Raw genomic sequence first — 24696 nt, 5'->3', positions numbered from 1 at the left:
ATGGAAATATACAGTTGAAGTCAGAATTATTAGCACCCATGAATTTTTAGACCCCCTGTTTATTTTTTTCTCCTATTTCTGTTTAACGGAGAGAAGATTTTTTTAACACATTTCTAAACATAATAGTTTTAATAACTCATTTCTAATAACTGATTTATTTTATCTTTGCCATGATGACAGTAAATAATATTTTACTAAATATTTTTCAAGACACTTCTATACAGCTTAAAGTGACATTTAAAGGCTTAATTAGGTTAACGAGGCAGGTTAGGGTAATTAGGCAAGTTATTGTATAACGATGGTTTGTTCTGTAGACTATTGGGGGAAAAAATTAGCTTAAAGGGGCTAATAATTTTGGACTTAAAATGGATTTTTTTTTAATTAAAAACTGCTTTTATTCTAGCCGAAATAAAACAAATAAGATGACAATTTCCTTGCTTGGTTAAACATCATTTGGGAAATTTTTAAAAAAGAAAAAAAATTCAAAACAGGGCTAATAATTCTGACTTCAACTGTAAATCTATAAAACAAGTTCTGATGTTTCTTTAGGACATGAAATAACTAGACGATTAGGGTGAAATGCGCAGAGTTGCCTTTAAACCTCTGAACTGGGAAGGGTCACCCTGCTTGACATCTTTTTTTGCCTCATATCAACGTTGTGAGATTATACGTGCCATTTTAATATGTAGGCTGTCATGCTCAGTCAAGAGTAATAAATCCTTGTGTCTCATTAAACTAATCCTTCCTCAAACGCATGAGTGGCCTCTTTAATGTATCATTTCATGCATATTTTTAAAATGCTGCTCTCCTCTCATTTTTTTAAGATCTTTTTTTTTTCACATTCACGCTTAAAGGAAGATTGTCAGAACTGAAAGATTAAGCATCACTTCAAGAAAGTAAACTCAAGCTTAGCAACTTTCCTCAATGCAGGCTGTCAAATTGGCCTCTCTTTTCCCAATTCTATTTCTGATATTTTTTCATTCTTCCGTTCTCTTCTCTGAAGATGATTCTTGATTGACGGGCTGAAGTGCTGGCGCAAGATGAAGTATTTTGAGCAGAGGGTCTTTTGCGCTGCAGTTCAGACAGAAAGCAAAGCTTTGACTCTGATAAAAGAGAAGAGATGTGTTTCCCTGTTGTTCATGGCTTCACAGAAGCCACTTGAATCCTGCTTCTGTCATTGAACCATTGAGCCAAACATGGCAAAAGCTCTGGGAGCTTTGCATCAAATCAACTTGAAGTGCACAGATGACATTGGGACTGGTTATTCTGTTGGTGTCATTGAAAAGCCTACTGTATTTAATTTCCAAAAACCATATGTACTCACCGTAAAGTTCTTTAACATTCTTTGTTTAGGGGTAATACAATAACTGACAAAAGTCTTGTCACCTGTCCAAGTTTTAGGAACAACAAATAACTTTACTTCTAGTTGATCATTTGGTATCAGAAGTGGCTTATATGAAAGGCTTATATAAAAAAATAAAATATAATCATGCCTTGATGTTTAATATTTAATTAGGACTGTAAGGTCTGACTTTACTGAGACAAAAGTCTTGTCACTTAACAGAAATAATGTACAGTATAGAATATAGTCATGGTGCAGTGGAAAAAGAATTAATATTGTGGATGACTCCCATGAGCTTGGAGGACTGCATCCATACATCTCTGCAATGACTCAAATAACTTATTAATAAAGTCATCTGGAACGTTCTTGCAGGACTCCCAGTGTTCATCAAGATTCTTTGGATTCATCTTTAATGCCTCCTCCTTCATTTTACCCCAGACATGCTCAATAATGTTCATGTCTGGTGACTGGGCTGGCCAGCCCTGGAGCTCCTTGACCTTCTTTGCTTTCAGGAACTGTGATGTGGAGGCTGAAGTATGAGAAGGAGCGCTATCCTGCTAAAGAATTTGCCCTCTCCTGTGGTTTGTAATGTAACGGGCAGCACAAATGTCTTGATACCTTAGGCTGTTGATGTTGCCATCCATTCTGCAGATCTCTCGCACGCCCCCATACTGAATGGAACCCCAAATCATGATTTTTCCTTGACCAAACTTGACTGAATTCTATGAGAATCTTGGGGATCATGCGGGTTCCAGGTCTTCTACAGTATTTGTGATGATAGGGATGCAGCTCAATAAATGATTCATCAGAAAAATACCTTCTGCCACTTTTCCAAATGATTAACTAGAGGTCAAGTTATTATTTGTTGCTCTTACAACTAGGATCGACGACAAGACTTTTGTCAGGAAGTTACCTGAGCAGCTGTTGGTGAACATCCTAATTCCACCCACACTACTAAGAACAGTGTTTAGGCGAAAATCTAAATACATGCTGCACATTTCCCCCACTCAGTACCGAAATAGACATAAAATTGAAATTACAGCAGTGAGAAAACCACAGCATCTGATAGCCATGTAGATGTTTAGCACAAGCTCTGTAATTTGCCACTGCAGTTAAATAACATTTAATTTTGGCCTGATTTGGTTTGAAATGACGTCAAACTGCTTTGTTCTTCCGGTTAAATAAAATATAAACGACCAAGAGAACTCAAATGCATACAAATACAGAAAGATGCTGCAAATAACACAGGCCAAAACAGAAATGTCTCTGGGGACCCAAAAAAAAGTGACAAACCTGGCTAAGTTAGGGGCTAACATTAACATTTAATTGTGCAATTTGTCAGATTATTAATGCTAAAAGTATATAAACATTACAGAACATACGAGCAGGACATTAACATTTTTGATGTGGTCTGAGCTATTTGCAGCACATTGTTGTATTTGCACGTGTTGTGAGAATTCAAAAAAATCACCCACTTCAGACTGTGGTGTGTGCATCTTTTTGTTAATGTCTAGAAATAGTGTGTCTGGTACATTTTCCAGTGAGCCTGCAGAAAATTTAGATGACAACACAAGTTTACTTTGAACTGTTTATATCCTCATGTCTATCTACATATCTATGAGTGCCACAGCATATCCTAAGGCCCAATCCCAATTCTATTTTTGTACCCCTATCCATTCCCCTTCCCATTCCCCTTGGCCCTTGAAACAGTGTGAAGGGAAAGGGCTTCAAAATTTAACCCTAAGAAACGAGAGAGCACTACAGCACCTGCACACGGAATCATATGTCATCGCAATTTCTTGCTTCATATGAGATCAATGATCGCGACTGCTGTAGTTAATCCAAGTTATTCCAGTTGCGTTATTTTTTGGTATTTATCTTCAGGAAATCACTGAAGACGTATATCATGTTATCATAACGATATAATGTGGCACTAAGATCGTAACTATACTGTGCATAAACAGTGGCCATATTCATCAATGTAAACACACACAAAAAGCAACATTATCATAATATCAGACACTGGTAAAAGGTCATTCCCTGCCACTAGACATTTCTGACAGGGTATTCGAGTGTCACTGAGTGTCAGAATGTTGTGGGACTGCTTACAGGAGTTATTATTGGGGATTTTAGATTTAGCGGTTTTTATTTTAGTGTTTTTTTAAGCATGACGGTAAAACATGAATGCTGTTATGAATATATTAAAACATATGTTTGTCTGTTGTAATAATTCAAAATAATGACAAAAAAATATATTAATTTGTGCACCTCTTTACTTCTGGGTGCAGCCATGCTGCCGTTGTAGCATGGTGTATTCTGAGAAATTTTTCTACACCTTGGTTCCGAGGTCCTGAAAACTCTCCATTCAATGGGGTATCTACCCCTTCTCCTTAGCACTATGCCTTCAAGCTAACGAGAATTAGCACACCCCTACCCCTCATTTTGCGAGCTCACGTGAAGGGGTAAGGGGAAGGACTAACGAGTAGAATAGGGATTGGGCGTAAATGAATCTGCAGCAGTCAGGTGATGCAGCAGTCAAGTGGTACAAGTTGAAGCTCTTGCTAATATTTCCAGCTTACAAGTTGTAAATAGGACATGATAGAATGACAGGTCAAGTTTACACTGTCTGGTCTTGATTACCTATTCCGATTTGTTGCCTGTATCAGATTTTTTGCCTGTTCGTTTACACATTCTTTTAATTGTTACCCATATCCGATTCATGTGTTTACACTTGCTTTACAATTTATAATGTCACGCATGCGTACATAAATGCAGGTTCTAGCACCACACTAGCCACGATGGAACAAATTGTCTTGCTTTTAGCTCTGTAAAATATGCAAAGTTACACCCAACTTTAAATGATTTTGAGGCGGAGGAGTAGAAGGGAAAGGGCCATCGAGGGGACCACTGACCACTTTCCTCCATGTTTTCTCTGTTGTTGTTGTTTACCGCATCGGCATCTCAACACACGCTCTTCCTTCTACGTCATTAAACCGCGGAGAAGTACCACATTATCGCAAGTTTAATGACGTACAAAACGGAATGCCTCAATAAGTTCGATCTGCCTGTTTACATGAGTCACGCTGTCACATATCTGATTTAGGTTGGATTTAGTTTCACATATGAAGTAGGCCTGAAACCGATTTCTGAATATCAGAATGTATGCAATTTTTTTTTTTCGTGTTTACACGGTCATAGAACAGATCTGATCTGTCACATATGAGCAAAAAATTGGATCACATTTAACTGGCAGTGTAAACGGGGCCTATGGCTATTTTGATATTGCATGACTGCATCTTCGAATGCATATTCTTTAATTTAATACTGTATGAGCCTTAATAGCTGGATGCATCAATGTGATTATCATCAACAACCTAAAACATGCATCTTTATTAGATTTTGGCAATAAACAGTATAAAAAAAAATTCTGACTACTATGTTTACCAGTCAAAAAGAGACTGTTTTAGCAACAAAGTTAGGTCATATGCTGTGTTTTGCTGCACGTCATTTGCATGGGGTCTCTGAGGTGTGTTTGTACTCATGCAAGAGGATCGGCCCTGAGGAATTTACTTTTTTGATAGTCAGTGTGTTTCTGACATCCTCAGCCTCCGACGTTCCTTTGAGGCTTTGATCTTGTGCTCTTCTGTGTCATCTCACTCATCGACTCAACATCATCCAAAACCTTCACAGCCAAAATACGAATTGACGTCATCAATATGACTAAAGCCGGCTATATTCTGAACCACAGAAATCCAGTTTGTACATTCGGCAAAGTCTATTCCAGCATGCTTTTAAGCCGATATATTTTTAGTCAGCTCTGCACAGGATTGTCATTCATTACTCAAAGTGTAAGTGACATATAGGGCACTAATTGGCGTGTCTAGCAGTAGCAAACTCTCCCTGGGGTTAAGTGTGTTGCTCAAGGGTGCAATGGTAATTGCAATTTTGTAATCTCAGTAACTCTGTGTTTGCTGGTTCACCCTACCTGGGATTGAATCTGCTATCTCCTTGGGTCAAAGATCTGCTGTAGTCACTGAGGGGCACTAATTTATTATGTGCCACACGGAGAGTTAATAACTTATTTAAATAGCCTGTCAAACCATAAATAATAACATACACTCACCGGCCACTTTATTAGGTACAGGTACTAGTACTGGATTGGACATTTTGCCTTCAGAACTGCCTTAATCCTTCATGGCATACAGTAGATGCAAGAAGGTACTGGAAATATTCCTCAGAGATTTTGGTCCACATTGACATGATAGACTCACGCAGTTGCTCCAGATTTGTCAGCTGCACATCCATAATGCGAATCTCCTATTCCACCAAATCCCAAAGGTGCTCTATTGGATTAAAAACTGGTGACTTTGGAGGTCATTTTAGTGCATTAAACTTATTGTCATGTTCAAGAAACCAGTCTGAGATGATTTGCTCTTTATGACATGTTGCGTTATCGTGCTGGAAGCCATCAGAAGATGGGTACACTGTGGTCATAAAGGGATGGACATGGTCAGCAACAATACTCAGGTAGGCTGTGGTGTTCATACGATGCTCAATTGGTACTAATGGACCCAGAAGTGTGCCGTGAAAATATCCCCAACACCATTACACCAACAGCACAAGCGTGAACCGTTGAAACAAGGCAGGATGAATCCATGCTTTCATGTTGTTAATGCCAAATTTTGACCCTACCATCCGAATGTCGCAGCAGAAATCAAGACTCATTTAGAACAGGTAAGGTTTTGGTTTGGCCCTGGCTTGATCTTTCTAGCCTGGTCTTTTTGGTTCAGACCAGACAACAATCTTCTATTGTCCAATTGTGGTGAGGTTGTGCGAATTGTAGCCTCAGTTTCCTGTTTTTAGCTGATAGGATTGGCACCCGGTGTGGTCTTCTGCTGCTGTAGCCCATCTGCCTCAAGGTTGGATGTGTTGTGCATTCAGAGATGCTCTTCTGCAAACCTCGGTTGTAACGAGTGGTTATTTGAGTAACTATACTGTTGCCTTTCTATCAGCTCAAACCAGTCTGGCCATTCTCCTCTGGCAGCAACAAGGCATTTGTGCCGACAGAACTGCCACTCCCTGGATTTTTTCTCTTTTTCGGCCCATTCTCTGTAAAACCTAAAGATGGTTGTGTCTGAAAATCCTAGTAGATCAGCAGTTTCTGTAATACTCAGACCAGCCCATCTGGCACCAACAACCATGCCACTTTCAAACTCACTTAAAAACCCTTTCTTCCCCATTCTGATGCTCGGTTTGAACTGCAGCAGATCTTGACCATGTCTACATGCCTAAATGCATTGAGTTGCTGCCACGTGATTGGCTGATTAGAAATTTGCGTTAACAAGCATTTGGACAGGGAGCAGGAGCTTGCTCTCAGGAATGCAATTGTATTTAAATTGTAACAGACTCATCTTTTATATAATTGAAGATCATAATATAACCACTGGTATAGCACCTCAATGCCATAGTAAACAAAGTAACTCAATTATATGGTTTCCATGGTATGACAAACAATAGTCTAAGAACTAGTATAAATACCAAAGCAGAATTTTACTGTTACTACAGTAAATCTGTCATGATTTGTGGATCAAAATGTCTTTTAGCTCTATTGCTGTACAACGTTTTCTTTGACTGTTGAAAAAAACAGTCCTGATTTAATTTGAGATATTTGTGATTTCTTGGGGACATGGGGTGATCTGAGCCAGTTTTACTTGGGGAATCTTTAAAGCAAGGGAACAAGCATAATGTGTCTGACTTAAATATGCACATACATTTCAGGATGTGGTGCAATCTTGGGAATGATTACTTTGGATCTAAAACGTACTTTAAAGTTTAAAGGCCAGTTTTCTTGCTAGCTAATAATTATGAACAAAATAACGCTCCAACTGAAGAACAAAACTTCAATTTACCTGCTACCCAACATCTGGTTAATTCTGCAAATAAAGTTTACAACTTTATTACACAGTTTCCCCTTTTTAAGGGCCTATTTGCCATTTAAGGGTCTGTTTCTGAATCTCCCTCATTGCTCGGCAAGAGGAGTCGGTTTTTATGTTGTTGTTTTTTGCTTATGGTTTCTTAGAAAGGAGAGGCTGAAATCACCCTTCTCTCTCCTACTGGATAAATGCACTGAACTCAAGGAGTTAGTTCACTTAAAAATGAAAATTATGTTATTAACTATTCACCCTTGTGTCATTCCAATCACCTATCCCTTTAACCACACAATTGGTGCACATATAAACACATTCTGTTTCTCTGTGTTTGTTCTTCAGGTGGCCTCCCATTGCAGTCTGTCCTCAGCTTACAGGCACTTCTCAAGCTCAGCAGAATGAACAGGGCTTTCAACAGGAGAAAGGGTAAGCGTATGTAGATTGTCCCTGCGATTTGTCAACAAGAATGACTGATGAAGACGAATGCTCATTTACATAGGCTGGTGTAACTAGATGGTTTAAATATACATTTGCCAAATTCACTTGCATTAAATTCACCTAAAACCAAAGTCATTAAAGAACGTTTTTCGAATTTTATTGCTAACAACATTTGTTAAAGGGGTGATGCAGAATGTTTCATTAAAGGGCACATATTTTACCCCGTTTACAAGATGTAAGATAACCCTTTGGTGTCTCCAGAATATGTCTGTAAAGTTTCAGCTCGAAATACCCATCAGATTATTTATCATAGCCTCCAGAATCTGCCCATTTTGGTGTCTGAGTACATTGTAGCTGTTTTTGTAGCCTGTGGCTTTAAATGCAAATAAGCTGCTTCTCCCTGCCCACCATTCCCATGTCTGCTTCTCCTGCCTTCCATCAGATGAACAGCAGTCAGTGATAGAGACAGACTCGGGTGAAGCTGAAATACCAAGTTTATCAAAAATACCAAGTTTATTTGATGTATTTGTGGTGGAGTTATTCAAGCCTCTGTGAAATAATGAGTCACACACAAATGCTGTTTGCAGTACACACACACACACACATTTTAGCGATTACTGACACCATGCGGCCGTGGTGATTTTAGCGGTAAAGAATTATGAATTAAATAGTGGTTTTACTGTCTTTATTACAAGCATGCTCTGTTTTAAAAACGTTTCAAGTTTATAAAACTTATAAAATTCACACAGAGTTGTAACAAATACTTTAATCACAGTTTATTTGCAAAAAAAGTTCTGTGAATATGTGCATATTGGTTATTATAGAAGCATGGCACCTGTCAATCAATCCAGTGGGTGGTGAAAACCGCACCTCTACGCCATATGGGCCTCAAAATCACATGAATTTGATGCCTATTTTAACGTCAGGAAATGTAAAAAAAATTGTTGGGTTTATATCACTCCAATATGACAGTGGACATACTATACATACAGACAGTTTTGTCCAAACAGCTTACAAAAGTTTATGGTTATGTTTATGGGGTGCAAAACAATGTGTGCTCGTGCTTCATTTGTAAAAAATCACGTTATTTTTTCACAAATCTTAGATTTTATACTGCTACTCAGCTAACATGAAAACGACAATCATATTTCCTAGTTCCTCCGAAAGCCTGCCCTTAAGAGAATCTAATTGGTCAGTTAACCTAATGTGTTGTGATTCGCGGATTGGCTCATGTCACCAGGAAACATAAAGCCTTTACTAGCATGCGCTTTGCCTGTGTTCTGTAAATAATGTCAGTGCAGCCGTTTCAGTTTGAGCCTGAATCACAGAAAATGAAGAGGACACAGCTGAACCTAATGGCTGGTCTCTAAAATAAAACTGTAGAACACACGGAAATTGGTTGCATAGAGAGACACTGCACACGCTGGTGAAGACTGTAGGTGTTTACAGGGGTTTGACGGATAAATATGAATTTGTAGCTAAATTGTTAAGGGTGCCAAACAGCGTTTCCTATTGTTTAAGTCCTTGTTTACATTCTTACATCCTTGCTACAACATAGTTAACGTCAGAAACTATGCATGTAAGATATAAATTTTAATATAGGTTGTGGCTCACAATCCACAGGTTCTTCTATAATAGTTGGAGCTGCTTCTCCGTCTGGGGAGTTTTTAGCCGAATCCAGCACTAAACTCGGATAGATTCTGGAAGCTGTCCTTTGTCAAATGCTAGAGAGCTATCTTTTTTATAATTCTCTGGAACATAATTAAAAATAAATTGTAGTCACTTCCCTATTTGTGTCGTGTATTTTGAAAGTCCAATTCAGAAACGGAACAAGCTCTGTGAAAATAGCAACATTTGGATGCCATTTTAGCTTCATGCTACTAACGTTACAACGCCAATGTGACCACGCCCCTTCACTACATGTTTCCTTGGGTGTAAACTGAAGGGTTTATGACATCATTAACCCGGATATATGTTATTGTAGTCTCCAAACATTGTTCGCTGTAGGCTTTGCTATGCTAACTCTGTAAAAGCCAATGTGTCCCTTTGTATTGAACTTTGAGCGTATTACATTCGGAGATGTTGTTACATTACACATCAACTAAAGTTTAAAATATGATTATGTAGTGGACCACCCCTTTAAGCCCTGCTCACACTGCATTTTTCAGCCATGATTTGGTCATCTTAGACCAATTTGATAAATCCTAAAAGATACCTGAAATCCGAGGCTAAAATGACTGTTGCAATCAGATTTTCCATCCGAGGAAGTTCTGGCAGTGTCAGAAGATTCAGGCACTTTCCTGCAATGTGACCAACAACCAATTATAGCGCAGAATGCAATTCTGATTTCAAACTTTGGGTGAGTTTTCTTCCATATCCGTGTTTGATGCGTCTTCGTTGTCGTTTAGTCTGGCATTATGACAATTGTGAACTTAAAATGTGACATGGGGATAATATGTGTGCAGTCTGACAAGCTACAGTCATTTAGGTTTATTAAAATCCCATTTATTTGATTTATTAATTTAGTTCCTTAGGGTTACAGTTCCCTGTAAAATCAACAAATACAAATACATTACAGAGCCAAGTCAAAACTGCATTAAAGTTTGGTAAAAAAGGTTTCACCCCCACATATCAGGTTTTCAAAGCTTCATTTCTGATGCTCATTTCTGCTCTCTTTCTTGCTTCTAATGCCAAACCTCCCTCACACATGTTTTTTGCTTAACACGAACACTGCGGATGGACCTGGACTCATAGGTGACATAGGTGAGCCTAGTTGTTACAGAAAGTGTACCTTCTGGCTTGATGTTTTATTAATGGCGTGACAGAAGAGCCTCTGGACCTGCTGGCGTAGTCAAAGCCAACCTTTGGTGAGTTTATCTCCAGCCACAGACACTGCAGTAGTAGGTTGCCTTGAATATTTCATAGCTTTCTCAGTTGGGACCTGCTTGTTGGCTGAAATTAACGTCTAAGCCCAAACAGACACCCTTGCACACGGTTCTCCTCCACAGAAGGCGATAATGCTGCTTAACGATCTAGAAATTACGTGAGAATTTATTTTTATTGACCTTTACAGTCACAGAGGGACGTTTTGTTGTGTGTAAACAGTTCTGCTGCATGAATGCACCTTGTTAATGACAAAATGGTTCAAAGGGAATATTGAAGATGTTTGGGTATAAATAAATTGGCAAACTGTGACTTTGAATGATTCATGCTTCCCTGTACATAAAAGTTCTGAAAGTGTTAAAGAATTGATCCAAGTTTACTCAAACATTATTAAGTGAAAGTAGTTTAGTTGGAAATCAAAGTTGTTGTAGAGTCAAGTTTTTTCATTATCAAAGTTCAAGGATGAATTCCAGACTCTATTATTGGGCCCTTGAAGGGTACTTTGCGAGGAGGACGCCATTTGTTGAGCGCTCCAAATGAAAACAACTGCCATTGTACATGCTGTGGTCACTACAAGAAGTAACCAGGTCTGTTTGTGAATGGTACATGTCATGGTCATAAAGGAAGTAGCTTTATCAGTTATGGTCATGTGACCACTGTGACAATGATTAGTTGTACGGTGTGGTACGGTATGTTGCGGTTCAATATGCTTTTATGGCCATTTCCACTACCAAAAAGCAAACCGTACCATACCACTTTTTTGGTACCCTTTGCAAAGGGTACCTAGCACAACAAAAGGGTACCAAAAGGCAGAGCAATCAGGCCTTTATGGTAGAGTGGCCAGACGGAAGCCACTACCTGCCTGGAATTTGCCAAAAGGCATCTGAAGGACTCTCAGACCAAAAGAAACAAAATTCTCTGGTCTGATGAGACTAAAATTTTCAACTCTTTGGAGTGAATGCCAGGTGTTATGTTCGGAGAAAACCAGGCACCACTCATCACCAGGCTAATACCATCCCTACAGTGAAGCATGGTGGTGGCAGCATCATGCTGTGGGGATGTTTTTAAGCTTTGGAACTGGAAGACTAGTCAGGATAGAGGGAAAGATGAATGCAGCAATGTACAGAGACATGCTCTTGACCTGAGACTGGGGCGACGGTTCATCTTCCAGCAGGACAATGACCCAGAGCACACCACCAAAATATCAATGGAGTGGCTTCACAGCATGTCTGTGAATGTCCTTGAGTGGCTTAGCCAGTGCCCAGACCTAAATCCTATTGAACATCTCTGGAGAGATCTGAAAATGGCTGTACACCGTCGCTTCCCATTCAACCTGATAGAGCTTGAGAGGTACTGCAAAGAGGAATGGGCAAAAATTCCCAAAGACAGGTGTGTCAAGCTTGTAGCATCATATTCAAAAAGACTGTAATTGCTGCCAAAGATGCATCAACAAAGTATTGAGCAAAGGCTGTGAATACTTATGTACATGTGAATTTTCAGGGTTTTTTTTAATAAATTTGCAACAATTTCAAAAAATCTTTTTTCACATCGTCATTATAAAAGTTTGAGGAAATAAATAAATTTAATCCATATTGGAATAAGGCTGTAACATAAAAGAAATGTGGAAAAAGTGAAACGCTATTCAAAGCGCTTCACTTTTTCCAAGTTTTTAATGCTACAGCCTTTTTCCAAAGTGGATTAAATATAATGGCATAAATGGTGCCATTACATGGAACATTGTTATGTTTTAAATACATAATGTTTCAATTATTTTTTTTACTAAGCGGTCTGGTTGACTCAAATTGACAGAATGAAAAGAGTTTAATTTGTATTGTTTACGCATTGAGATGTGTTATCGAGTCAAGTAATTAAATTTAATTCATTTATTCATTTTCTTTTTGGCTTAGTCCCTTTATTAATCCGGGGTTGCCACAGCAGAATGAACCAACAACTTATCCAGCACGTTTTACACAGCGGATGCCCTTCCAGCTGCAACCCATGTTTGGGAAACATCCATACACTCTCATACACTTTGGACAATTTAGCCTACCCAATTCACCTGTACCACATGTCTTTGGACTGTGGGGGAAACCGGAGCACCCGGAGGAAACCTACGCAAATGCAGGGAGAACATGCAAACTCCACGCAGAAACACCAACCGACCCAGCCGAGGCTCGAACCAGCGACCTTCTTGCTGAGGCAACAGCACTACCTACTGCGCCACTGTGTTGCCTAATTAAATTTCTTATCGAGTAATTAAGTTACTTTTCAGACAATGTAATTAGAAACGTATTTGAAATATAATTATAATGACGTAATTAGTTACTTTTTTGAAGCAACTTCCCCTCTCTGGTTGCGAGTCATTGTTGAAAATAAGTATTAAGTTGTCTTCCAGACTGACCAAAACAATCAAAATCCATATCAGACCAGGTTGATCAGCAGAAATAGCTTGGTGAAATAGTCTGTTTTGCCACTATAAGAATGACCTTTACTTAGGCCAATCTCAATCAGTTGTACAACTCTTCAGCAAAAGGTTGAATTTGCAGTAATGTTCACTAGATAAATAAGCATGGCATACTAATAGCTTTGCCCGTTTTTTTTAAACATCTAGATGAATGCATGTTAAGTGGCTTCATCTATGCTGTTGCTTTTCACTAGTTGTTTCTGAATGCATACCCTTTATGATTATTTGTGTTTAAACTGACAGCTAATCGGTGGGAGCATAACAAAATGACCTTTTAGGCCTGAGCTTTGGACAGAGATGTCCTGCGGTGCTGTAACCTTTTCATAGCTCAGCGAGGTACAGGGAAAAGCAAAGGGTAAAGCTAAAAATGGACCTGTTTCCTTTGCACCTCGTTCATTATTTTTTGAGTTCAAAGACCAATGAGCTACATGAACCTGTTAATTGCACTGTTGTGGTTTCAATCACTCGTTATAATATTTAAAAACATTTAAACGACCTAGATTAATTTTAGAGGTCGCATGACTCAGCAGTTTTCTAAGTAAACTCATATATTTTGTCCTTGGAGTGTGTATTTCTCTCCATAGCTTTGTGTTTTGCAATGTTTTGTCATACTACAGTCTCGTAACATTATCAGCAGACTATTGATGTAACGGTTGTATGTTTGATATATAAATATCTATAGATTTTCTTTAAATGTGATGTCTGCATAGATGAGCATTGTTATAAATATTGCTAAATAATAGACCTCTATGACCTCGTCATCATGGCAACACACACAACAACACCAAAGTAACGCAGTAAATATTAACAACATTAGATGTACATAACCTAGAATAAAAACTAAGAGAAAACAGTTTCAATGGAAGCCATTAAATGTAAAGTGTCATGCAGGAGATTCTGAGCCAGCCTATCCTGGTCTCCAAAGACATACCAGAGGGAAACCCCCTTTTTGTTTGTCGACACGCACACAAACCTTTTTAAACCTTAACAAACCTTATTGAAATGTACTCATAGAACCCAAAACTCACTCCTAAAATGTATATAACGTGTTTGTTTGCAATCTATATGTTCTGTTCGATAGCTAAAGTAGTTAAAATATTACATGTATGCACCTCTTATGGAGTTAAATAATGTAGAAATCCATAGATCCTGCTCAATGTGTGTTTAAAGTGTCATGTTTAGTATCGTTGTACTTATTTCACAACACATGATGCAGAATGCATGGTAATAACTTTTACGGCTTACATTCTTTGATACTGTGGGTTAAAGTGTATCTGTAGCTTTAGGGTGGATCCTCATTATGCATATGAGTGGCCTAGAGCCAAAAAAAGTTTCCCATGCGACTTTTTCTCTCATGCCATTGGCCAGTTCGTAGCAAATAGGTGTGGCTAAAACAACACTTAAAATTTTGACCAGCGCAAGCACTCTGCACAAAAGGTCTCCAGAAGAATACCACCAGGGAAGACCCCGTTTCTGTATCTGCGTGACTTGTTATTATTAATCATTATTATTAATAAATTGACCTAATTTTGATGCACCCACCTCAAATATAGGTAAAATATGGACAATTTTATTATTTAAAAATGTAACCCAACTGTTGGTTGATCCATATTTAACCTACATTTAGGTTAAAACAACCAATCAATTTTCAGAGTGTATTTCTTTAATGTTGTTATTGCTGTGGTGTGTACTAAATTAGACTCATTATTAAAATTCTATTTAAAAAATTAAGTTTTTAATTTTATTTTTTCTACTCAAATAATAATAATAATAATATCTTTTATTTTAAGTTGCCTTTCAAAGCACTCAAGGACACCTTACAGCAAATCATAAAAATACAAGCAGTTAAAATAACAATCAGCATAATATTAAACCAGCAAGTCATTAAAAGCTATCCTAAACAAAAACGTTTTATCTGAGATTTAAAATTAGAAATAGAGTCCATCTGGCGAATGTGCTAAGTCAGGGAATTACATAACTTTGGTGCTGTACAACTAAAAGCACTGCCACCAAACGACTTCATCTTAAAGTTTGGGACAGATAACAGTTTAGCAGAAGATGATCTCAGTGAGCGCAAAGGAGTGTACAAAAGAAGAAGATCAGAAAGATAGTGAGGGGCCAGGTTATGAAGTGCTTTGTATGTTAAGGGGAGGATTTTGTATTGTATACGATAGTGAACAGGGAGCCAGTGAAGGTGAAAGAGAATTGGAGTTATGTGATCAGAGGTACGCGAGCAGGTAATGTAACTATCCTAGCCGCTGAATTCTGAATTAACTGTAGTCTATGAAGTTGTTTATCAGGAATGCCAGATTGGAGAAAGTTACTGTAATAAATCCGTGATGTAACCAAAGCATGAACAAGCACTTCAGTACTTTGTTGAGATAGTGAAGGGCGAAATCTTACAATGTTACGCAAATGAAAAAAGGCAGAACGTGAGATATTACTAATATGAGAACCAAACGAAAGCCTGCCATACAGTATAACTCCAAGACTTTTCATGTGGGTTGAGAAATTGACTGGGGAGTTATCAATAAACAGGGTAAAACATTTGAGCTTTGGATAACACAGATTTAGAGCCAACCAGAAGGGCTTCAGTTTTATTGGCATTTAACTTTAAGAAATTATTAGTCATCCATATATTAATTTCATGTAAACATTTAGTAAGGTCAGAAGGGAAATTAGGGTCAATTTAGACCTAAATTATGACCTAAATTAAGAAAAAAAGCTTATTTATTTAGTATCGTTATGTCATTGCAGACTTTACCCAGCATTCACAAGACATCAACATGACATCAGATTGACGTTATTCCCCAATGTCATGGGATGTTGCATTTTGTTTGGAAATGAAACTCGGGTTGACGTCAGAACCCAATGTCAATGACCAAAATTGGACAAATGTTGCATTTTGGTTATTTTCCAATGCAACCTAACAAGAACAAAATATCAACATCTAATGATGTTACCGCTTGACATTGTGTGGACATTACCACTATGATGTCTAAAAAAGTATATGATCAATTAGTCATGACAACCTATGTTTTTAGTTATCAAACTAAGTTAATCATGTTCTAACTTAATTTTATAAGCTACGCAACCCATTTTAAGTCAGTTAAATATTATATTAAAATGTCTCATTCATTCATTTTCCTTCGGCTTCCTTCCGCCACAACAGAATATACTCCCAACTATACACTACGGCTAATTAAGCTTATTCAGTTTACCTATAACGCATGTCTTTGGACTGTGGGGGAACCCGGAGCACCAATAGGAAGCCCACGCCAATACGGGAAGAACATGCAAACTCCACACAGAAATGCCAACTGACCCAGTCAGGACTCAAACCAGTGACCGTCTTGTTATAAGGTGCTAACCACTGAGCTACCATGTCGCACAGTTCAAATAACTAATAAGGTTAATTTGATTTAACTTAAAAATGAAGGCAACCAGTATTTTTTACAGTGTATCAAACGTTGGTTTCTGGTTGCCACACCTGATGAATAAATGTCAGTATTTGACGTCAATATGACGTGGGTTTAAGATGTTGCCTCCATTGGATTTTGGTCATTTTCCAACACAACCTGAAATCAACAAAATATCAACGTCATTTCATGTCGTTGTTGGATGTCAAAATAACTTAGACACTAGTGACCTAACTCTAACCTAAAATTAACATCTTATGACGTTGTGTGTCTGCTGCGTATGTTCTCACTAAATCATAATGATTATAAAAACTTTATGGTGATCATTAAAGTTTCTCTCAAGTACTGACAGCTGAAACTGTGCTATCCAAATCTATAAGCAGACAGTGTCGTTTTCTAATATCCTCATGACATTACTGCAGCAGGATATGTCTGAACGCTCGTCCTCTCTCTGTGTTGAGCATTAATTGGTGTGCGGTGCGAGAGTTCATCTGATTAAAGTGTGTGTGTGTTTGCACCTGCGTGGCGGTGAATGCTGAAGAGCTTGCCTTATAAAGGTGTCAAATAAACAGTGAGAGAGCTGTCTCCTCTTTGGCACAGCATTGGACGGCTTGTCAGCTTCATTATATTATTGTTTAGGTTTTTTTTTTAGTCTGCATCGCAGTTCCACACTCAAAGGGCCATCTTTCTTACTCGCTGTCTCACTTGGTCTCCTTCTCCGTCCCTTAATCTTTCATCCTGTGTCTCTCTCTCTTTGAATCCCACTGTTTTCTCTTCACTTTCTTTTAAAGTCATTGCCTGCTGAGTCAGGTGTAGATCACGGCGGTGTGCGCTGACCACAGAGGTCTCCCTTTGCCAATTCATCAACCCACAATTTCACCCCCAGCTCAAGAGAGAATGGAAAGAACAAGGAGGAGCTCTTCATCAACACCTACACATGGCGATAGGAAATAAAGCACGGCATGTCAGTCAGCTGGACGTAGATAAAATAAATACCGCTGTCAGATCAGGGTCGTCCCTGATCATATAAGTAATACAGACATTGGCCGAGGTCCCGGAAGATCCAGCGGGAGCCCTCAAGGAGGTCTGTCATAAATAAGAGGCTTATTGTAAAACTTTCAACACAAGAGCACACAACAGCACAACATGTCCAAACTCACATTGCTTCACTTTCTTGTTAAACCTCACTTTCACAAGTTGCAAGGCTCCATGCAAATACAAATTAAAGGTCCCATGAAATTAAAATAAAGACTTTTAGATGTTACTATAAGTATTGTTCATTTTTTAAGATATCTAAGCTAGATATAAGCTAGTGTGCTCCAAAACAGTGACACAATTCTTGTTTAGAAGATGTAAAACTGATTTAAACATGTAAAGCTTGCAGTTTGTCACTTTCTTAAAGGATCAATGTTTTTTTTCTCGTCACCCAATATTTCTTCATTCTTTCTCACCAAATCTTCTGACCAATCAAATGCTATCTAACAAGCTCCGCCCTTTCAAAGTGCTTCTCATTGCTTTTCATTTGATGTGTTTGAGCTTAACCACTCCCACTGGCAGAGCTGTTTTTTTTAAGGGGAGGAGCTACGCTGTGTCCCACCCTCTCTTGATGTTTCGGTTGAGATTACGTCAAACATCGAATAAAAACTGCACATTTTAAAGCTGGTGTTGTCAATCGGTGCTTTTGAAAATACTATTGGTTGGGTTTAGAGAAGGAGGAGGGTGGGTCAGTCGATTGGTAAGTCAGTCATTTAGTCAACAGCGGCCTCCGGGTGAATTTACGCAAGAACAACAGGTGCAAATGGCACTCGCGAGATAAAAATTTGTTTTAAAAACCTCAAAATCTCTTTTTAGATCTCAAGTGTACACTGCGGCCTCTTGGCTGATTTGCGAAAACAAAAGCTGCAAAAAAGTAGCTCCTGGGACGTATTTGGCACTCTCTAGAAATGTATATAGAGATACATTTTCAGAATGCCTTTATTACATTTATTTTTTATATGTATAATTAAGTTGGGGGTCACACAGTAGCTCAGTAGTTAGCACCCCTCACAGCAAGAAGGTCGCTGGCTCGAGTCCCGGCTGGGTCAGTTGGCATTTCTGTGTGGAGTTTGCAAATTCTCTTAGTGTTCACGTGGATTTTCTCCGGGTGCTCCGGTTTCCCCCACCGTCCAAAGACGTGCGGTATACATGAATTAAATCAACTAAATTGGCCGTAATGTATGTGTGTGAATGTGAGAGTGTGTAAGGATGCTTCTGTACTGGGTTACATCTGGAAGGGCATCCGCTGTGTAAAAAAATATATGCTGGATAAGTTGCTGTTTCATTCTGCTGTGGTGACCCTTGATGAATAAAGGGACTAAGCCAAAGGAAATGAATAATTAAATTGATTTTAAAAAATCTTGAAGCCATTATCTGCAAGATATTTACTCTCAATTTTATATATATATATAATAAAAATAAAAATATAGAATAAATGAAGGAAAAAAACAAGATCAGAGAGGACAAGTCCTAGGATATTTACGATGGGTTTTGTTTTACAGCACAATAATGTGACAGTTGTCTGTGATGGGTTGTTGCTTACTTTTGCTTTTGTTCGTTCAGTGATTAAAGTTTGTGTTTGTCATTTGCCAGTTCCCACCTCCTTTTTTCATTTCTAACCTTTTCTGTAGACCCCCTGGTGCCCCTGACTTCCCTGGACAGTTTGAAACCCCTTGCTCTAATTAAACATGATGCACATGGACTTCAGCATTTAATAAACAAACCACAATGACAGTGACAACTACAGGAAGACATTAATTAAAGGATGTCCTCTGATTAATTGCCACATGAATATAATTGAAAGAGACTACAAACGCGACAACAAAAAAGTGGCATAAATAAAAGCAAGAACAATCGATTTAATTTATTCAGGACATGTCTTGCTGTGCTTCTCAAGTGCTGTAGCGCAGTATAATCCTCAGATTACACACCTTGCTGAGAAACATAAAAAACACATTTTGTTGTTTTTAGAGTCTTTGGTGTGTTTATTGTTTAAGGGATAGATCACCCAAAAATTAAAACTCTGTTATTAATTACTCACCTTCATGTCGACCGACTCATGGGATAAGGAGCTTTCAGATTTAATCTAGATTATCTTAATTTGTTTTTCGAAGATGAACAAAGGTCTCTTGGGGATTGGAAGAATGCGAGAGTGAGTAATTAATAACAGAATTAATTCATTTTGGGGTGAACTAACTCTTTAAAGCTCAAAAAATCAGAGGAAATACATAGGACCACTGTTGATGTTGAGTGTTTTTAAGTGGTCACTGAGGTAAAGATGCAAGGTTGGTTATAGTGGAAAAGAAATGGTTACCTTAGAAGTTTTCAGCAATTGTCATCCATTTGGAAAGAATCCGATTTATGAGGTCCAATTTTAATGGGAAATTCTTTGCTACCTTGAAACCCTTTTCAGATATTTAGACTCAGTCCAGCATCCCTCATGAAAACTGATTGGCACACTACCTTTTAGGACTTTTTGATGACTGTGTACTCTGTAACACTACATTCCTATTTTTGCATCTCCAAAAGCTGTATGGCAGTTCACATTATATTTTTCTGTTAAGTGTGTACAGTATATTCTGAGACAGTAATGTTTGTTTGTTCTGTTGTACTTAAAAACACTTAAAATAAAATAATTGTAAAAAAAGAAGACGTTTTTAGTGATTGAGATATTACCTTGATGTGGCTTCTGTGGTGCATTAAAAACAAACTGCACACTGTAAAGAGTGATTAGACTTTACTTAATATAAGTGAGTAAACCTGCTGCTTTTAAAACGATTTGTTAACTTTACTTTAAAAAAAAGTAAGTAAACCTATTACCTGGGTGGCCCGGTGGCGCAGTGAGTAGCGCTGTCGCCTCACATGACGAAGGTCGCTGGTTCAAGCCCCGGCTGGGTCAGTTGGCATTTCTGTGCAGAGTTTGCATGTTCTCCCCGTGTTAGCATGGGTTTCCTCCGGTGCTCCGGTATCCCCCACAGTCCAAAGACATGTGCTGTAGGTTAATTGGGAAAGCTAAAATTGTCCATAGTGTATGTCAGGGCTATTCAATTAGTTTGTCATGGGGGCCAGTTCAGGAAAAGCATCTCAAATGAAGGGCGAAAGAGAGATATGACTTGCAATATGAGTGATGACACAACAGTATATAAGAGCCCATATGTTGTATTTTTGCTGCTTAAGACACCCACGTTGTATTTTTCTACATTAAAATGTTAATATATTGTATTTTGAAATTACATAACATCAGTGCATTGTACAATAAGCTTTTTTACACACATTCAGATGTATTTCAAAGCATAACAAAATCAGCGTATTGTTTAAGTTGGCTTCTTCTACATACAGACACATTCATATGTTATCTTTTGAACTGCATAACAATTATGGATGCAACAGTTATAGATTTTGGTTTTATGATTATATAGTCTGAAGAATAATCATGGTTTCACGGTTATCACGTGTAAATTTAAGCTTTATATTAGCTATGTATTTAAATGAACTGTTGTCATCATCTGCATTCATACATCCATAATCATTTAATATTTGTAATAATTCTAGCATATCTTTTGTTTAAATTGCACTGAAAGCAACACAAAACTCTCACCGCTACAACGTGAGATGTTTTCTACTCTGTGCGTCTGGAAGGTGCGAGCAGATCACTCCGCTTGCGCACGCATATTGGCATATATTCTAATATTGGAAATAATGAACTTGCGCATGAAAAAGATACGATATGTTAATGGCCTGCTGCTATAGTTAATCCAGTGTGTGTGCGTTGAAAGCTCAGAACTTTAAACAAGCGCACAGGTGGCATAATTATGTTTAGTTGCAGCAGTTTCGTTACTAGCAGTATCCAAATGTTTTCGGCTGCCCGCGCCACTCGCTTAATGTCAGGTGACTCATGCTCTGCGCCACCTTCAACTGCAGCTCATGCTGTATTAAACAGATGCATGTCACTTCATAACTAAATTTTTTTTATGTCTTGGTCACACTATTTCGGCCTGCGGGCCACCAATTGAATAGCCCTGGTGTATGTCCTGGTCCTCCAGATTGGGGGTTGAGCGTTTGGCTAATAACCCACCTCATAAAAACTAGATGTTACGAAACACAAATATGGTGCAGCTAAATATCAACTTCGATATAAATGGCCCTGGATATAAGTAAGTAAATTCATTGCCTTAAAATTTTGAAGTAAATGAACTATGGGCATGATTATAAAAAATTAAGTTAAATCAACTTAACAGTGCCACGTTACAATAATTTTACTCACTTTTTAAAGTAAAGTCAACTTTTAATTTGCTTTAAAGACAACAGGTTTACTCACTTTTTGCACACTGTAAAAAAAATCCTTAAAGGGTCACGAAACCCCATCAACATTTTTTGAGATGTTGACAGACATATACATATGCCACATTGCTAAAACCACTATCAGGACACATATATTTCACTAACAATTGACCCTTCACTAAACCACACAGGAAAATCGCCATACACCAATCTTAGCTTAGCAACCGTAGCTACGCGCAAGAGGTCTGTCAAGCTTTCGAGCGAGGGAAACAAGCCAAAGCTTTGTGCTCTTTGAGAGGCTGTAAAAGCGGCACAATCCAGTCATATTTCCTTCTGTTTCAGCTGCGGATATTTGGATACATATCAACAGAACAGAACCGAGATATGATCAAAAACTGAGCACTTGCGATTAATTAATATACTTCACCCGCAGCTGTTTTTCAGTCATTTATATCCCTCATGTCCATGTCAGAGCTACAGTACAATTCACTGATGTTTTCAAGTGTCTTTTGGAGATTTTTAGTCATTGGTGACATCGTTATAGCGGGTTAGTATCTGCTTTTAGATTTGGTGTCGGATTATTATTTGCTTGTAGGGAAAATCTTTTTATTCACTTCTGCTATTTATACTTTGATTTTCATTTCAATTTAATAATTTTTTCCACTTAACTGAAATAGGTACTGAAATAGGTTATAGGTACTGTGCATTGTTAAGGGTCAATGACGATAATATTTCGCACAAATCCATCAATTTCCCCTTTCTGGCAATTTTTCTTTTTATGAATCAATTATGTAGAAACACTGTACTTGAGTGTTTCTTCGTCGGTTAGTAACACTTCCACAAAATAAATAAATAAATAAATAAATAAAAGTACTGAAACATTGAATGACCAAAGCCATATTTACATAGCGATGTACTGTAGCGCAGAAAAGATGCGCTGACACATATATTTTAATCACACGGAGCAACAAAGACGAAAGTGCTGAAATGAATTATAAATAATGTAAATGTGCAATATAAAATATAAATGCAAAGTATTCATCAAACTGTGACTGGTTTGAGCTATAATAACAGTCGAAATGTGCTGCGCAATCTGCTTTAAATGACTAGGGCATGTGTTCAAGTACTGTATTTGTCCTCAGCTGCCCGTTTCTAACAGCGAGAACAGAAGGACGTGCAGAGCAGCTGGTGATACATGCCAGCTCCAGATCTGAAAACTGGAAGTTTCTGCAGATTATTATTAGAGTATGATGATGCATTTTTAATTGAAAAGGATACTGAGCAGTGGGCAGGGTTTTATTTTTGCGCTCCTCCTCTTATCTTTCCCTAGCAGCAAACTAATGGTTGGAGGGGCGTGGCTTAGAATATGTCACCTAATTTATGTCATCAGAGAAGGAATGCCGTTTCAGAGTGAAAGCAAAAGGTTAATGGGGTATATGCACTGGTGAACTGTCTTTCCATTACAAAATCTTCACATTTAAGATCTGTTTTCTTTAATGATCAGTGATCTTCGCTGCCTGATGGATATAAGATATAAAGTGGTCTCCGACTGGACAAAAAGCACTGCATTAAATTCCATTTTTCCCCAACGTGTCTTTTAAAATATGAAAATTTACCCTCATCGGCTACTTTATTAGATACACCTGTCCAACTGCTTGTTAACGCAAATTTCTAATCAGCCAAACACATGGCTGCAGCTCAATGCATTTAGGAATGTAGACATGGTCAAGGCGATCTGCTGCAGTTCAAACCGAGCATCAGAATGGGGAAGAAAGGGGATTTAAGTGACTTTGAACATGGCATGGTTGTTGGTGCCAGACAGGCTGGTCTGAGTATTTCAGAAACTGCTGGTCTACTGGGATTTTCACACACAACCATCTCTAGGATTTACAGAGAATGGTCTGAAAAAGACAAAATATATAGTGAGCGGCAGTTCTGTGGGCGCAAATGCCTTGTTGATACCAGAGATCTTGTTGATGCCTTGTTGATGGTTCGAGCTGATAGAAAGGCAACAGTAACTCTAATAACCACTCGTTACAACCGAGGCATGCAGAAGAGCATCTCTGAATGCATAAACACATCCAACCTTGAGGCGGATGGACTACAGCAGCAGCAGACCACACCGGGTGCCACTCCTGTCATCTAAGAACAGGAAACTGAGGCTACAATTCAGACAGACTCACCAAAATTGGACAATAGAAAATTGGAAAAATGTTGCCTGGTCTGATGAGTCTCGATTTATGCTGCGACATTGGGATGGTAGGGTCAGAATTTGGCGTCAACAACATGAAAGCATAGATCCATCCTGCCTTATATCAATTGTTCTGGCTGGTGGTAATCATGTAATGGTGTGGGGGATATTTTCTTGATACACTTTGACCCCATTAGTACCAATTGAGCATCGTGTGACCACAGTGGACCCATCTTCTGATGGCTATTTCCAGCAAGATAACGCCCCATGTCATAAGCGCAAATCTTCTCTGAATGGTTTCTTGAACAATGAGTTCACTGTACTCAAATGGCCTCCACAGTCACCAAAACTCAATCCAATAGAGCACCTTCGGGATGTGGTGGAATGGGAGATTCGCATGCCGACAAATCTGCAGCAACTGCTTGATGATATCATGTCAATATGGACCAAAATCTCTGAGGAATATTTCCGGTACCTTGTTGAATCTTTGCCACAAAAGATTAAGGCAGTTCTGAGTGCAAAAGGGGGTCCAACCCAGTCCTAGTAAGGTGTACCTAATAAAGTGGCCGGTGGGTGTATTTTATCCCAGTATTTTCAATAAAGTTTCTGCGCTTGCCTGCTGCTACTGACTCTGCTAACGCTTTTTGATATTTCATCTCGTTTTACGCTTGAACAAATAAATGAATACTTACGTTTATTTTACTGAATGTATTTTA

The 24696-nt window shown here is 38.3% G+C and overlaps 1 protein-coding gene across 3 annotated transcripts in view; it reads left to right on the top strand.

Moving 5' to 3' along the window:
- Window positions 1-24696, top strand: part of gulp1b (GULP PTB domain containing engulfment adaptor 1b) — a 109005-nt gene that overhangs the window by 52713 nt on the left and 31596 nt on the right. For all 3 annotated transcript variants that reach the window (XM_056459605.1, XM_056459607.1, XM_056459606.1), the window contains exon 2: window positions 7612-7695. In XM_056459605.1, the coding sequence (XP_056315580.1) occupies window positions 7612-7695 (84 nt within the window). The remainder of the gene's footprint in view (window positions 1-7611; window positions 7696-24696) is intronic.

This window comes from Danio aesculapii, chromosome 6 (genome assembly GCF_903798145.1).
Source record: "Danio aesculapii chromosome 6, fDanAes4.1, whole genome shotgun sequence".
NCBI classification, from domain to species: domain Eukaryota; kingdom Metazoa; phylum Chordata; class Actinopteri; order Cypriniformes; family Danionidae; genus Danio; species Danio aesculapii.
The sequence above is the reverse complement of the archived record's forward strand: the minus strand, read 5'-3'. Positions and strand labels throughout refer to the sequence as shown.